The sequence below is a fragment of the Cervus elaphus genome, chromosome 8 (genome assembly GCF_910594005.1).
Source record: "Cervus elaphus chromosome 8, mCerEla1.1, whole genome shotgun sequence".
Classification (NCBI taxonomy): domain Eukaryota; kingdom Metazoa; phylum Chordata; class Mammalia; order Artiodactyla; family Cervidae; genus Cervus; species Cervus elaphus.
Window position 1 is genome coordinate 16,916,012 of NC_057822.1, and position 17,102 is coordinate 16,933,113.

The 17,102-nt window shown below is 39.9% G+C and overlaps 1 protein-coding gene across 2 annotated transcripts in view; it reads right to left on the reverse strand.

Annotated features, from left to right (window-relative positions):
- Nucleotides 1-17,102, reverse strand: part of CAB39 (calcium binding protein 39) — a 92,646-nt gene that overhangs the window by 48,716 nt on the left and 26,828 nt on the right. For both annotated transcript variants that reach the window (XM_043909722.1, XM_043909723.1), the window contains exon 2: nt 4,646-4,799. In XM_043909722.1, the coding sequence (XP_043765657.1) occupies nt 4,646-4,759 (114 nt within the window). In that variant the 5' untranslated portion in view covers nt 4,760-4,799. The remainder of the gene's footprint in view (nt 1-4,645; nt 4,800-17,102) is intronic.

Below are 17,102 nucleotides of genomic sequence, written 5' to 3' on the forward strand. Positions count from 1 at the left end.
GGCAAACCAAGCAGAGTTGGGGGAAGAACATTCCAGGCAAAGGAACAGCCCAATGCACAAGCCTCGAGGCAGGGGTGGACTGGAATGCATGAGGAAAAGCAAGCCAACTTTGGGGGGAGTACTAGGAGAAGGGATGGGCCTGACTGACCAGGGCAAGGATGGGCATTTATTTTTAGGTAAAAACACCAAACAGGAAATATTTTAAGCTTTACAAGCCACATAAAGTCTCTGTTGCATATTCTTCTTTGCTTTTAAAACCAATCCTTTAGAAATATAAAAACCATTCTTACCTCATGAGCCTTACAAACAGGCCTAGGCAGGAGCTGACCTGTAGAACTTGGTTCTGCTAGTGTAAGGATTCTGACTTTTACTCTAAGGGAAACACTATTTGACGCACGTTTTGAAAGAATCATTATGGTTGTGGGGGATCAGTTAGAAGAACACTGCAGCAATGCAGAGCAAAGATAACAATAGCTTAGACAGGAGTGGGAACCAGAAAAATGGGGTGTAGAGATCATTAGATTCTGGCTTTTTAACACTCCCTGCCGCAATAAAGTGGATGAATTTGCTCATGAATTGGATTTGGGAAGTATGAAAGGAGTCATGGATGACGCAAGTCTTTTGGCCTGAACAACTAGAAGAATGGTGTCTCATTAACCATGATGGGGAAGACTGAGAGTGGATGTATGAAATGTGTGCTTTGCTTCAAAACAAAGTAGAATTCATATTCCTTAAATTCCAGCACAACTTTACAGCTATTTATTCTTCCAGAACTTCATAATCATTTTTTGTCAAGGTACAAAAAGATCCTGCTGTGATCTGAATGGAACTGCTTTAAGCTTAAAAATCGATTTGATAAGATATCTTAATTATATTCTGCCCAATGACATGGACAGGTTCTGCACACCTCTTGATAAAAGTATTCCCAGATCCCCTATTTATTTGTTGTTACTACAAATAAAATACTTTTTAAAAAATTATAATTTCTAGATCATTTTGACTAATATTTAGGGAAGCTCTGAATTTTGCATTCAGGTGCCCTAGTGAACTCTCATTTTCACACTGATTCCCCTGTGTTTTGTAAAGATATACAAATACACTGTAATTTCCCTTCTTTATTTGAAATAAATGTATTTTTAATTTCTAAGCCATTTCTTTATGCATTGCCTAGAATTTTCAGTACAATGCTAGATAACAAATCATACAAAGCATCCTAACCTTCAAGTTTTCAGTTTTAAGTACGAAAAACGTTTCAGGGTGTTTAATTTAGTGGTAATATTTTATCTTTCCATTGTTTTCAGGTCTCAGTTCCCTTTCTTGTCAAGATTCAGGAGACAGCACTTGTATTAGCATTGTCTCTTGAATCTTGACAAGAAAGTGAAATCACAAAGTTCAGGGTCTTCCTCTCTATTCCTAATCTATTCCAGAATAAGTAATTTGTATCAACTGGTCTTCAGAGTTGTCCCCTTTCTTGGAAACAAAACTTATTTTTCAAAAGTTCAACTAATTCTCTTCGCTTTGTTTATCCTAATAGCAAGAGGTCTATTCTTGCTTAGGTTTAGAGCAGGAATTCTCAACCTCTGTGTTACTGAAAAAGGTTCCCTGAGACCCTTCCAAGGGGTCAATGAGGTCAAAACTGTCTTCATATCAGTATAATACATAATTTGCCTTTTTCCACTGCTGCCATTTGCATTGATGGTGCTGACCTGCCCGAGTTATGACAGCTATCATTGTAGTTTTTTCATCCTCACACACTCAGTTTAAAAAACTGTTTCACTTAAGAGTAGCATGAGGAAGCAGAAAAATAATTCATTAAATCTTGACCTCTGAGTATGCGCAAGTGGGAACATTTGATGTAATTGGCTTAAAGCTCAACATTCAGAAAACTAAGATCATGGCATCCAGTTCCATCACTTCACGGCAAATAGATGGGGAAACAGTGGAAAGAGTGGCTGACTTTGGGCTCCAAAGTCACTGCAGATGGTGACTGCAGCCATGAAATTAAAAGACACTTACTCCTTGGAAGGAAAGTTATGACCAACCTAGATAGCATATTAAAACACCAAGACATTACTTTGCCAACAAAGGTCCATCTAGTCAAAGCTGTGGTTTTTCCAGTAGTCATGTATGGATGTGAGAGTTGGACTATAAAGAAAGCTGAGCGCCAAAGAATTAACGCTTCTGAACTCTGGTATTGGAGAAGACTCTTGAGAGTCCCTTGGACTACAAGGAGATCCAACCAGTCCATCCTAAAGGAGATCAGTCCTGGGTGTTCATCTGAAGGACTGATGTTGAAGCCGAAACTCCAATACTTGGCCACCTGATGTGAAGAGATGACTCATCTGAAAAGACCCTGATGCTGGGAGGGATTGAGGGCAGGAGGAGAAGGGGATGACAGAGGATGAGACGGTTGGATGGCATCACCGACTCAATGGACATGAGTTTGGGTAGGCTCCAGGAGTTGGTGAGGGACAGGGAAGCCTGGCATGCTGCAGTTCATGGGGTCGCAAGGAGTCGGACATGACTGAGTGACTGAAATGAACTGAACGGGAAGTACACACGAAGCACCTCCTGCCCCTTCCAGAAGTATGGCTGCTCGGCTTGAAGAAAAGTATTTGTATGATAATGCTTGGGCTATTAGCTGAACAAGCAGTTTTCTTCAAGCAACATCACTTTTCCTTGAAAGAAAAACTGAAAAATTATTCAGGCTTGTATCCTTGGCAGATATTTTTTCAAAAATAAACAAAGTGAACCTGTCTCCTTAAGAAAAACAACCAACAAATAGTATTTGTTGCCAATTTTGAAATTTGAATACAACATAAGGAAGTTTGACCACTTTCCAAAAGTTTTACTTTTCTGAGATCACAGTAGTGTAATTTTAATGTGTGAATTTTTGATACTGAATAATGTGTAAACATTTGGAAGATGTAAGTCAATGATCCAATGCTTTCTAAATGACCAATGCCTGTAACAAAGTTATGTATAGATAAAGGGCCTCTTCAAAGTAGAGAGTATGAGAAGTTCATTTATACACTCTGAGTCTATTACAACCAAGAAACTATCAACTGGTGAATACTGGTGTGGTATCAGAAACTTCAAAAATCTGAAAGGCTATTAAAATACTCCTCTTTCCCAATTATGCATCTGTATGAGGCCAGATTTTCTTTATATACTTCAACCAAAATAACATAATAGCCATCTTTAAAAGAAGTTTATCATATTATTAATAGTTATCTACATATCTTACTAAGGTATACAAGAAATTGTCTACAGACTTTCTATGGAAGATCTAAAGAAAAGATGAATGATACCAAACTTCACTAATTGTACGCTGCTTCCAATGACAGGATAGCCTATAATGACTAAATAGCCTATAATTACAAATCTTAATCCCATGACTGTGATATTCTTTTCTTTATAAGAATACAGGTAAACCACAGAATCTCAAAAAGATGGTAGAAATGATGCAATTTAACTGTCAATTCAAAAGAGAAAACAACTTCCTAAAATAAGATAGGATGGAAAATGTTCCACTTAAGGCACTCATCCAATGAATCATCAGGTGTTCAGCCCATGGGGAGACAGGTACCATGGAGGGCAAAGGTGGGCCAGAAATGACACATGGGTCAAAGAGCTCAAAGTCTAGTAAGGAAGACAAAAATATGACACAAATAAAACCATGCTGAAGATAGCAGCAGTCCGGCTATTTCCAAAGGAGGTGGCCAAATGGTGGATATTTGTTTTAGGAGGTAAGAATAAGGTTAGGAGAGGGAGTATTCTGGAAAGCCATTTGGGAAAACCAGATGAAGAGGTTAATTCTGGCAAATGCATGAGGGCTAAGGGAAACCGGGGTGGGGGGGCAGTGAAACATGACAAAGACAGTAGAGCTGACTATTTGCTATTAACTGCTTTCCATAAACAGAAAGAAACTGAGACTGGTAGAGCACACAGAATAAGGAAGAAAGGGGTTAAAATTCACCAAGAGCTGTACAGGCCAGGTCACAAAGGGTCTCAGGTACTATGCGAGAAGGCTGAACTGAAGGGTTAAAGGAGGGGAGATATTTCAGAAACAGCCCTAAGGAGGCTACTGCTACGGTCCATAAGGTCTTGAGAATTTTTGTCAAGTAGGAATGAAAGTCGGGATCAATTCCTAAACCTCTCAGGAAGCAATAGAAGTTCATGCTATTTCTTGAAAATTGATGCTTCTTGGCGGGGTGGTGGGGGGGTGGGTACAAACTGGGATGAAAGTCACATTTTGGACTGTGATGAGTGGGTAGAAGATACTTGTCGGGGATACACGAAACACAAAATCAGGAGAGGTAACTCCCATGGCAGACTACTGGTGGAAACATTGACTTTAGAAATCAGATAAACCACATCAACAACAAAAACCTCAAAAGTTAAAATAAAATTGGAAACTTCAAATGAAAAATTTGAGAAAAAAGTTAAGATGTATTAGATGGCAGAACAGAGGAAAACATGTGGAATTTAAATAGCACCAGCAAGCACTACTTAGTCGGACTATATTTTAAAAACTCTAAACAAACGCAAACTGAATTCATTGCCTTTTAGAAATCACCTCATAATTTGTTTTACATTCACTCCTAATCCAAAGATGAAAAATACAAAATAAAGCCAAACATACCTTTTCTGCCTTTTTGTCGGAAATGTCTTGCTTCTCCAGCACAGCCATGCTCTCCTTCAGGTTCTTCACGATGTCCGCAGGGGACTTGTGAGACTTCCCGAACGGGAACGGCATGGCGGCAGCGACAGGCGCCTACTGCGCTCCGCTGCTCTACCTGCGGACACAGCAAACGCGCCAGTGAGGAAACGGGAGGCGGGCAGAAGATACCCTCTCTAAATCCTGGTCTGGGAAGAAAACCAGGGCTTGGGCAAGCTATTTCACAGCAGTTTCAAAATCAGTCCTAGGAAATCCAAATATGTGAGAAATGACTGCAGAATTATAGAACACTTTGTACTTTTCAAAACACCTTTTCAATCCCCTGCTCTCCTAACCCCTGTCTGAAGAGGCACATGATGGCGCTGATGCTGGTGGCGTGCCAGTGCTGCCAGGGTCCCTACCAAGCAACGGAATCCATCATCTGTGGGATCTTTTCAAACAATTCGCCAAGGACATTATATTACTTCCATTTACAGGTAAAGCTGAATGACTTAAAGAAACTGGCTCAAGGTACTAAAGGGCAAAACTAGCTCAGGCTCAGGTTGATCCAAAGTGTCCTTCATCACCACACTATACCCCCAATTAACAGACACCTCTATCTTACAGTTGAGGAAACTGAAGTAAAAAGTTAGTAAGGGGCTTAGCCAAAAAACACTGGCAACAGGCCCACCCTCTAGGTCTCCCCAGACGAGCTTTTTCCAGGTTCATGCTGCTTGCTGCTAAGCGTCCCACAGGCACACCGCTCCTCCTCCTTAGTCAGGCCTGAGGGCTCAGGGTTGGAGGGAACCTTGGAGAAAGCCTTGGGCACATCTCCCCATCAGATCTGCAAATTCTTTAAGTGATGGTTTCAAGGTGTACTTTTTCTGCCTGGATATGGCTATTCTCTATGAAGGAACTCACTCGATAAATTCTGGGGACAACAAACTTCTGGAAGTTCTTGACTTTTTGTGGGAAGCACAAGACAACGTTTCAATTTTATCAGGCAAAAGGGGGCTATCAACTATTCAAAGAAGTCACCATGAATAAACAAGATAAACGATGGAAGTTACTTGGGAACAGAAGTTACAATTTCTTTCACTAAATAAACTAAAGGAAGTTACAACCACCCTCGCTAAACAACCTCATATAAGATACCAAAAGATTAACACTTTCGAGAAGAACCTTAAAGATCACTTAGATCAGTGACTTTCAACCTGGGAGTTCCATACTCCTATAGTTAACTGCCCCTGGCACCCACTGCCTGGGTAGAGGTGGGTCTCAGACACCCCAACCCTACTCTATTTTTTCCCATCAACATAAAATCTCTCTGCCGCATAGCATCATAACACTTCCTTTGACCTTCACCTAAGACTTCACTGGAAGAAAGTGTTGGAATGTTTCTTCTCTAAGTTTGAGATACAGAGAGCTGCATGTCTGTTTACAAATAAACACTTGGGGGGAAAGAACATGTAAATGAATTCCAACAAGAAGCCGACAAATCATGAACAGGTATGTTATTTCTTGACATCGTTTGATATGATCTGTTTTGATTAATCTCTGTACCAGAATCAATCACCTACATAGTTCACCTCTGTCAGCCTGTCAATCTTCCTTTGATCACATTAAAACATCTTCATTAATCAAAGGGAAATGCCCTCAACCACAGGTTCTCAAAATTCAAAGATGCATGAATTTACTTCTAAATATCTTTTCTACAACAAGAAGTTTGGATCAACTACAGGTGAGTTACTCCCAGGTGGCTGTTACATTTTCTCTTTGATTACCTGACAAGATGGGACCCAAATTCTGGATCATTCCTTTCCATTACTTTTTTCTTTTATTTATTTTTGAAGAAGGGTAGAGGGCAATGCGGAGAAGGCAATGGCAACCCACTCCGGTACTCTTGCCTGGAAAATGCCATGGAGGGGGGAGCTTGGTGGGCTGCAGTCCATGTGGTCACTAAGAGTCGGATGCCGACTGAGCGACTTCACTTTCACTTTTCACTTTCATGCATTGGAGAAGGAAATGGCAACCCACTCCAGTATTCTTGCCTGGAGAATCCCAGGGATGGGGGAGCCTGGTGGGCTGCCATCTATGGGGTCACACAGAGTCAGACATGACTGAAGTGACTTAGCAGCAGCAGCAGCAGAGGGCAATGCAGACTGCTTCTCTATAAACAGTGAATTCACACTCACAATAAATCCTATGAATATATAATCTTCCTATTTGTATTCCACAAATAATAGCAGCGATAAAACAAGTCTATGCTGGGTAAAGGCTGGGAATGTTTAATGGTTATTTTGCAGGAAATATTAGGGTGCTATGCAACAGAGATTATTTTCAGCTCTGGCTCAGTGGTGGAAGAAGTGACTTTCCAGCTACTACACATGAAATACTGGTCACAGAAGAAAAAACACAGTTGCCCAAGAGAACACATATACAAATTGCTTTTGTGAGGGAAAGGGGAAGCATGCCACAATCATTTCTCTTAATTAATACACCAGGCAGCTAAGATTCTGCTGAACATATAAACTAATAAACCATACTTAGAGGAATACAGTCAGTAACAAGAGTTACATAGTTCTTATTTTAAAGCCTAAATGCAATAACAAAAATCCTTTTCTTTCATTTACACCCTCAAATTCACCAATTCTTATTTAATACAACCAATATTTGGGGGGTCAAAAACAAGGGAATAGTACCCCTTAAAACTTCTGCATTAGAATTTATTTCTTAAGGCTAAATTTGCTTTGTATTAAGCTTAATTATCCTTATACTACTGTATGTCACTTGTGATCCAACTTTTTAAACAATTAATTGAAAATGTAGAGAAATTTAAAATTTGTGAATGGCTTCTAAGTCATGACTGAGCACAATACATGTGCCTAGAACATTGCTAAAAGGCTAAGAGAAATACTTTGAGAAATAAAAATTCTTAACACGTTAGCTTAACATGCGTAGAGTTACTAAGTAATATTTATTGTGTTACTGACTTTACGATGAGTAAAGAAAACAAAAGCAGCTATTGAGGCAACGTTATAAGTAACATGGTGAAATCATGGATGTGTCATTTAAGTATTAGTATGTTCATTAAATATGTGGAGAAAGATTCCAAAACAATTTTATCAAAAGAGGCTGTACCTCTAGAGATCAGGAAAAGTGTGGGGGATTGTTATTTTTCTTACAAATCCTTTCTATAACTATCTGCCTCCTTCAATTTGACATGTATTAAGTCTGCTAAACATAAAACTAAATTTAAGGAAATCAATGGATATATAAAACTATCTTTAATACATAAAAAGTACTATTAATAGAACATTTCCATGGAAGGCTGAATGACAGAAAAATAAGGCTGCCAATTTACTAATCTTACTAATCCACCAGGTCAGAGAGAACCAACAGAACCAGCGAACTTTGACCATGATCTGTATGTAAGAAAACTAATGTTTCTAAAACATTTAATAGTACACACATGTGCGTGCACACACACACAGCTAAAAGAAATACAGATGACTAAACTAGATTTCATGGATCACTTTAATTCATTTTAGCAATAAAGAACGAACCGAAATCCACCTGAAGACTTGGAACCAAATACAAACTGAGTTTGAGTTGAGCACGAGGCTTTGGTTTGCTTGTGTGTCTGTGGTGTATGTGTATGTGCTGTTCGCTCAGTCATGTCTGACTCTGCAACCCTGTGGACTTTAGCCCTCCAGGCTCCTCTGTCCACAGCATTCTCAAGGCAGAAATACTGGAGTGGGTTGTCAGTTCCTTCTCCAGCGGATCTTTCCAACCCAGGGATCGAACCCAGGTCTCCCACACTGCAGGCAGATTCTTTACCATCTAAGCCACCAGGGAAGCCCAGTCCTTAGAAGCAACAGAGGTTAATCCCTGCACAGAACAACTCATGACCTTCCAACAATACCCAAATGATAGCAAATGCAGCACTGAGAATCAACTCTCCAGCCCACTCTGCTTCCCAGGAATGGAGACGGTGTTTTCGAAGGGGCCTGGTATACCATCAAGCCGAACTATTCACAGGCTTCTGTGTCCGTGAAGGATGTGAAACACCCAGGCACATGTCTCCAAGAGTATGGAGATGCCCAAGCTGGAAGTATTGCAGTAGCAATGAAGGGTTAAAGGGCTTCCCTTCTGGCTCAGCTGGTAAAGAATCTGCCTGCAATGCAGGAGACCCGGATTTGATCCCTGGGTTGGGAAGATCCCCTGGAGAAGGAAGGGAATGGCTACCCACTCCAGTATTCTGGCCTGGAGAATTCCTGGACTGTATAGGCCATGGGGTCACAGAGTCAGACACAACTGAGCGACATTTACTTCACTTCACTTCGAGATGGTTATAAGATGTCCCTCACCTGCCTGGCTCTCACTTCCCCCTTTCTTCCTTTACCATAAGGATTTGAGAGAATTCTAGGGAACAGTAACAGCAACAGCTCCCTGAGTAAGGCCCTTCAATAACTTTTCATTGCCTTTTTGGTAAAATCCAGACTGTCTACCATGGCTTTACCCATCTCCAGCTCACACAGCCCTCTAGCCTCTAATTACAGGGGTCAAGCCACACTGAGGTCCTTTTGGTTCCCTAAACATGCCAACTACCTCTAAGTCAGAGTACCACACTTGCAAATATGGTAAAAAACTTTAAAATCTAGATGGAGTTATGTGTTTTCACTGTTTTTCAACTATTGCATATGTTCAAAGTTTTTCTTAAACTATGTTTTGCCTAAGTTATGTTTTAGATATAACCAGAGTTCATGAAGGAAATGGACAAAAATATATACCGTAGTTGAAAAAAGTCATTTCGTTTTTAAATACTCTTTTCCCTGTCCCTTCAGAAAAAAAAAAACAAAACAAAACTGGTTCATAATAAATCTCAATAGGATTCCCAGGGCTAAGTCAAAATTACTAATGCCACTGGGAGAAAGCCAGCCACTGTCAGCATTACAGAGGGCTGTGGAGACCCATCCCTGCGTCTCTCAAACTGAGGGTAAGCTTGTCCCTGATGGTTAATTAGTGGGATATGCCCAAATCCCAAAGACAACTCAGAGGGGAATTTTAACATGAAAACTGGGAGGACAGAGGTGGGGAATAATTTAGCATGCCTTTACACTAAAATTAATATTTATAAAATAACACGCTAAATCTGCAAGAAAGGAATTTGCATGAACATTTAGCATTTCATACCTCTTAGCTTTCACACGTTTTCCTGTCTTTCCAAATGCCCTTTCTTTCCGCCTTTAATTCAATGACTCATATTTATTTCAATGTTGACATCCTTCAAGCTTCTATCTTGGCTGTCTTCTTACCCTATATTCTGAGTGATCTCATCTACCCACCGTTTTCAACAACCTGAAATCTATCTCCAGCTCCAACCAATCAGCCTACATTTCTAACTGCTGCTCGCTACAGATGCCCTCCAGGCAACTCAAATCTCACCCCCAAGTTCTTCTTATTCTTCTAAATTCCCCTTCACAGTGAATGGATCCATTGTTCACCCAATCACAAAACTTTGGTTGTCAGAGCAGACTCTTTCCATTTGTTAACTCTTTCATATAATCAGGAAGTTATTAAAGTTCACAACTTTAGTAAATTCAATTTTCTAAATCTCTCTGCCCCTACAGATACCAAGTGGAGACTCACTATTCTCCATGAAGGGTTGTAGTTGTCAAAGGGGCCAATATCACCCCTAGGAGATGTCCTGGAAAATTTGGTTGTCAGGATGACTGGGACACTTACTGACCCACTGAAATCATTTTAAAAAGGGGATTAAAAAAAAGAGGGGATTAAAAAAGAGGAGGAGATTGCTTTTTGTGCCACTGTTCACAAAAGCAGAGCCCTCAGCCAGCTTCTATATCCATGAGGTAGGGAGAAAAGGGCTAGACTGGGAGTCAGAATAAATGAAGTCTGCACCTATGTCTACCACTGAGAGTTAAAACATCTAGCTTTAAAAAAACTATGCTGTTAAAAAGTGCTGCACTCGATATGCCAGCAAATTTGGAAAATTCAGCAGTGGCCACAGGACTGGAAAAGGTGTTTTCATTCCAATCCCAAAGAAAGGCAATGCCAAAGAATGTTCAAACTACCACACAATTGCACTCATTTTACACGCTAGAAAAGTAATGCTCAAAATTCTCCAAGCTAGGCTTCAACAGCATGTGAACCAACAACTTCCAGATGTTTAAGCTGGATTTAGAAAAGGCACAGGGATCAAACTGCCAACATCCATTGGATCATACAAAAAGCAAGAAAAGTCTAGAAAAACACCTATTTCTGCTCCATTGACTACGCTAAAGCCTTTGACTATATGGATCACAACAAATGGGAAAATTCTCAACGACATGGGAACACCAGACCACCTTACCTGCCTCCTGAGAAACCTGTACGCAGGTCAAGAAGCAACAATTAGAACCAGATGTGGAACAAAGGACTGGCTGAAAACTGGGAAAGGAGTATGTCAAGGCTGTATACTGACACCCTGCTTATTTAACTTCTATGCAGAGTACATCATGAGAAATGCTGAGCTGGATGAATCACAAGCTGGAATCAAGATTGCCAGGAGAAGTGATACGCAGATGACACCAACCTAATGGCAGAGAGCAAAGAGGAACTAAAGAGCCTCTTGATGAAGGTGAAAGAGGAGAGTGAAAACGTTGGCTTAAAACTCAATATTTAAAAAACTAAGATCACGGCATCCAGTCCCATCACTTCATGGCAAATAGATGGGGAAACAGTGGAAACAGTGACAGACTTTATTTTCGTGGACTCCAAAGTCACTGTGGAGGGTGTGACTCCTGCCATGAAATTCAAAGATGCTTGCTCCTTGGAAGAGAAGCTATGACAAACCTAGACAGCATATTAGAAAGCAAAGTCATCACTTTGCTGACAAAGGTCTGTATAGTCAAAGCTATGGTTTTTTCAGTAGTCATGTATGGGTGTGAGAGTTGAATCATAAAGAAGGTTGAGCGCTAAAGAACTGATGCTTTCACAATGCGGTGCCAGAGAAGACTCTCGGAAGTCCCTTGGACTGCAAGATCAAACCAGTCAATCCTAAAGGAAACCAACCCTGAATATTCATTGGAAGGACTGATGCTGAAGCTGAAGCTCTAATACTCTGGCCACCTGATGTGAAGAACTGACTCACTGGAAAAGACTTTGATGCTGGGAACAATTGAAGGCAGGAGAAGGGGGTAACAGAGGACTAGATGGTTGGATAGCGTCACTGACTTAATGGACCTGAGTTTGAGCAAACTCTGGGAGATGGTGAAGGACAGGGAAGCCTGGCATGTTTCAGTCCATAGGTTGCAAAGAGCAGGACACGACTGAGCGACTAAATGACAAGTTCTTAGAAGAGCATCCGCATGTGGTAAAATTTGAATAAATAGTAGAAAAAGATAGTTCTGTGGGGTTTTTTCCTTCTAACATTTGATTCATGGCTACAATTTCCAGAGCCAAAATGGGTTTTAAAAAAAGGCATCCACACAGACTATACAGCAAGGCAAAATGAGTGATTTTCTCCTTTTTAAAACTGCATCTAAAAGTTCTGATTTCGTTTTTGGAAGGATAGGCTACATGCTCTTCTAAGCTGCAAATAAGATGCAATGACTCAGCAGCTTCATTAAAATAAGCCATGAGTAGCTTAAAGAAGCAGCTGAACCTCTGGTTAATTAAAAAAGCTGCCATACACATAGCTCATCATCAGATGTAAAACCAAAATTAATTGTTCAAGAGCACACAAGAAGACTTGCGAAGTGTTCTTTGCAATTAATATACTGCATTGGCCAATAAGGTTATTAGGGTTTTTTTAATAACAGCAACAGGGAAACCCAAATGAACTTTTTAGCCAAACTAATATCTTGATCAGACTTTCAGGGGCCAATGATGTGCAACACTGGATACTATGCAGGAATCAAACTGACATTTTTTACAGCTTAAGAGAGTAAACCAGGTGGTTATCATGGTGGTAACAGTAGCAATATTTAAAATAATATAGGATCTCTCCTATAGTACAACACTTCACAGTTCACAAAGCCCTGTCACTTCTGTTTAATCCTCAATTCATTGAAAATAAAATCCACACTCCTGACTGCAGCCTGCAAGGCTCCTTGTGATTTACTCTTCTCTGTCCTCATCTCTTAGTCTCTAGGCTTCAGCCACAATGTCTGGCTTGACACTCCTGGCCAGGCCCAAGAGCATTTTCCATATTGCTCATGGAGAGCTCTTTGTGCAGATCACCATGACTCTCTCCCTCATTTTACCCACAGGGCCTTCCTGACCAAGGCTTGCAGCAGAGGACCTCTCCCCTCATCTTATCTCCTTACCCTGCTTCATTGCTCTTCCAGTACTTGTCACCATTACCTGAGCTATATTAATAGAGACGAGAGCAGCAGGAGCAGATAAAATAAATCTCAGAAAAAGTGCTCTGCTGATTCCACTCATTCACTGTTTTATACCTGAACCCTGGAACATACCTGTAGAAAATATGTAGAAGGACCAAACTATTTCTTTTGATTCTCAAGCAAAGAGCAGAAAACACTTTTTGATTCTTCGCTCCTAACAGAAGTTATTTTTTTTTCTGTTCTAAATAAGATGAGTCAACTAAGGCACAAAAGTATTGAATAATCTATTCAAACACCATGAAGCTATTAAAACTTAGTAAAGTGCAAGAGATAAGACTTCTAAGGACTCCAACTTTGAATGCACCATCTACCAGTGTATCTAGTGTCTTTTGTATCATTATGACTATGTCCATTGTGTATCAGTAGACTTAAAAATGCTTCTCTGGTAAACCTGTTTCTCTAAGATTTATGTACCAAGATGGCAGATGAATCCTTAAGACAGTTGAAAAAGAGAAAAAGTCCCAGGAAATGTAACTGAACACTGTGAAGTCATTGAAAAATCAATGCTCTGGGGCTTGTGGGCTCAGTGGTAAAGAATCTACCTGCCGATATAGGAGACACAGGTTAGATCCTTGATCTGGGAGGACCCCACATGCTGCAGAGCACCTGAGCTGCGCGACTGAGCCCTTGTGCCACAACTACTGAGGCCCATGCGCCCTGAAGCCCGTGCTCCGCAACAAGAGAAGCCACCATAATGAGAAGCCCATGCACCGCAACTAGCGAGGGGCCCCGCTGCGAGTCACAACTAGAGAAAAGCAATAAAGACCCAGCACAGCCATAAATAAATACAATCTTTTAAAAAAATCAACGTTCTGAAGATTTCTACTGACCTGAAAAAAATGCCCACAATCCCTTTTAACTGAAAACACTTTAGATAGAAAGGTGCATACACATATTTATATGCACCATATGTACATATACACGTATATGTATATAAAATAAACCTGTGTGTTCTATATATGCAAACACATGTTGACTAAGAAAAAAAAATCAAAGGTTAACAATGGACACTGAGAATGTGTATTGTATATTAAGTTCTTCTTAAGGACAAATATTTATAATGTACATGTGATACTGTTTTTTTCCTGATTATAGAAGTGCTATTTTAAAAATTAGTATAAGATCATTCCCAGGTAAAGAAACCAGGGCCCCGTGAAGGAGCTGGAAAATACATAAGACGAGAATGGGACATGTTATCTGAGAAAGCAAAGATGGATGATGTCATGCCAAAAAAGACACAGGAGCCAATGTGAAAGGCTCCCACAGGAATGTGTGTGCATGTGTGTGTGTGCATGTGCATGCACTCAGTTGTGTCTGACTCTGTAACTGCATGGACTGTAGCTGCCAGGTTCCTCTGTCCATAGGGTTTTCCAAACAAGAATACTGGAGTGGATTGCCATTTCCTATTCCAGGTGATCTTCCCAGCCTAAAGACTGAACCTGCATCTCTTGCATCTCTTGCACTGGCAGGCAGATTCTTTACCACTGTGCCAGCTGAGAAGTCCTCCCACAAGCCTAAGATAACACAATTTGGGCATAAAAATGAAAAATTACTGCAATGAACTGACATGAAAGTTAAAGTTTGCATATATAATATATAAACTATGTATCTGACAGTAGTATAAGGAAACTATACTATAGTTAATATAAAACATTAAAACTCATGAAGATTATAATACCAAAAAAGAAAATTCACTGGTCACATCAAAGTCTGTGAGAACAACTCAACACCCCCAAAACTGGTAAATAAAAGAAAGAGAATGGCACTTTTATCCTGTCTTTTCTGTATAGCCTGCATTTGAGGGTAACCAAATAGTTGAAAGTGAAAGAATCTTCTTTACGGAAGATTCACATGGTTAATAAATGTAGAAAGAAAAATAGAAAATTAACATTGTGCAATTCTGATATGACATGGGAAATAGGCAACAACTATCAATGGCCATTAAAATTATAGGTGAAAGGATGATGGAGAACTTCATAGCGGATACACTGGAGCTGTTAACTTGGAACACTGATCTATCAGTGTTTTTAAAATAAGAAAATCAGACATCAATGTGACTAGGAACATCAAACATCAATGTGACTCACGGTACGATGTACAGGAAGTAAAAGCTCTATCCATAAAAATATTGACCTCCTTTCCCTCACTTAAAAAATCAACTGAATCTAATCAAGTTCCTAGAACTATCAGTCTACAGGAAACACAGGGGGTGAAGGAACAAGTTAAACAACATAAGGAAGTACCAAGTCAATCCCAGAACAAGGGCCGCTCAACAAGACAAACTTGGGTCTCTGCAGCATATCAAAAGGCATTAGCAGATGGGGGACAGGAAAGGCAGTGGCAAATGTTTAATAAAAGAAACTCACTAGACATAGTCAAATGCATGGATCTTCTCTGGCGCCTGACTCAAATAAACCAACTATACAAAAGATATATGGGCAAATCAGGAAAATTATATACTAGGTAGGATAATTAACAAATTATTGCTAATTTTGTTATGGATTATAATATAGTGTGTAAAAATATTCTTATCAATTAGACATAAGTACTGAAATATGATGATTTGGGATTTGATTTAAAATACTATAGTACACTCTTCCTTAAGAGTAAGGTGGAGGGAATAGATGAAACAAGGCTAGAAAAATATTAACAACTGTTGTTGGGGCTAGAACTTCACTATACTAGAGTATCTGTATATACTTGAACATTTCCGTAATTTTTAAAAATTAGAAATTGGGAAAATTTTTTATTCTGAAGAATTTTTATGTTTCCTATAATTGATATGTCTATTGTGCTTTGCTTTTGTTTTTTCCCCCTTTATTTGCCTAAATTGTCAAAGTTAAATTTATGTGCAAATGCAAAATGATCACCTTAAACCATGTTTCTGCCAAAAAAACAGCCCTTTCTCCTCTCTGGACTCACAGCTCTTACTTAACAGTTCCAATGTATACGTGTTGTCATTCTGTCCACTACAATTCAATAAATAAACGTACCTGTTGATGGCACATGAAAAGAAAAAAAATGTCTACCAAAGAAATAGGTGCTCAGACAATTCCTTCAACAGCTGACTGACAGTGCCCCTCCCTGAAATTCAGACAACTGCAGCAAAGCCAGTATGAGTGGCCCCTCTTTGGGAATGCGCCCCCTCTCCACTTGTCCCAAATCCTGCCCATTTCTAACTCCACTTTTAAATAACAGCTCCTCCACAAAGACCCCCACAGTAAAAGTAACCTTCCTCCTCACACTCCTGAGCTTTCAAAATGTTGATTATAGTGTGCTTTTAAAATTAACATATGTATCACCCTCAACAAGTCAGGAAGCCCCAAAACTGAATATGGCAGAACTGAATACTAGCCAGCTTGTTGCATGCTCATGACATTTGGCATGCTGCTTTGCAAAAGACTCCAGATACACGTTTTGACTGGAAACGAAAAAACAGTTCTGAAAATAGAACAGGGCTGGGGGTCACCACCTGACTGGTTGTGGAGGTTCTTGGAGGGTGAGCATGAAATCCAGGAAAAGCACCTATAATCTAGATGTTGCCATGTAGAAAGTCGGACCCACACGTGCTCGCTTAACTTTTCTAATCTGTATGTGCTGCCACTTGTATGTTGTTTGTGCCATGAAGAGCAACATGGCACAGTTCTGACCAAAGTGTAATGTATACATGTAATTAACCAAGATGGAATACTGAAAAGGTAGACCTCGGTTCCCAAGACTGAGGCATGATTTGTAGAAACATCCTGTTTGGGATCTTCACAACTCTTTTGCATTGATTTTTTAAATTAATGTTAAATTAGAATGAACTTAACCAACTGACCACTTGGACATTATATTGTGATGTGTATTCTCTAAATTCAAGGTCTACGAACACCTTCTATCCATGAAACTATCCCTTCCCATTTTCCCAATTCCTATGGCAAATACATCCTGTACATCGTTGTGGTTGCTCAGTCACCGCAGTGCCCAACTCTTTACGACCCTGTGGACTGCAGCATGTCAAGATTTCCCTGTCCTTCAGGATCTCCCCGAGT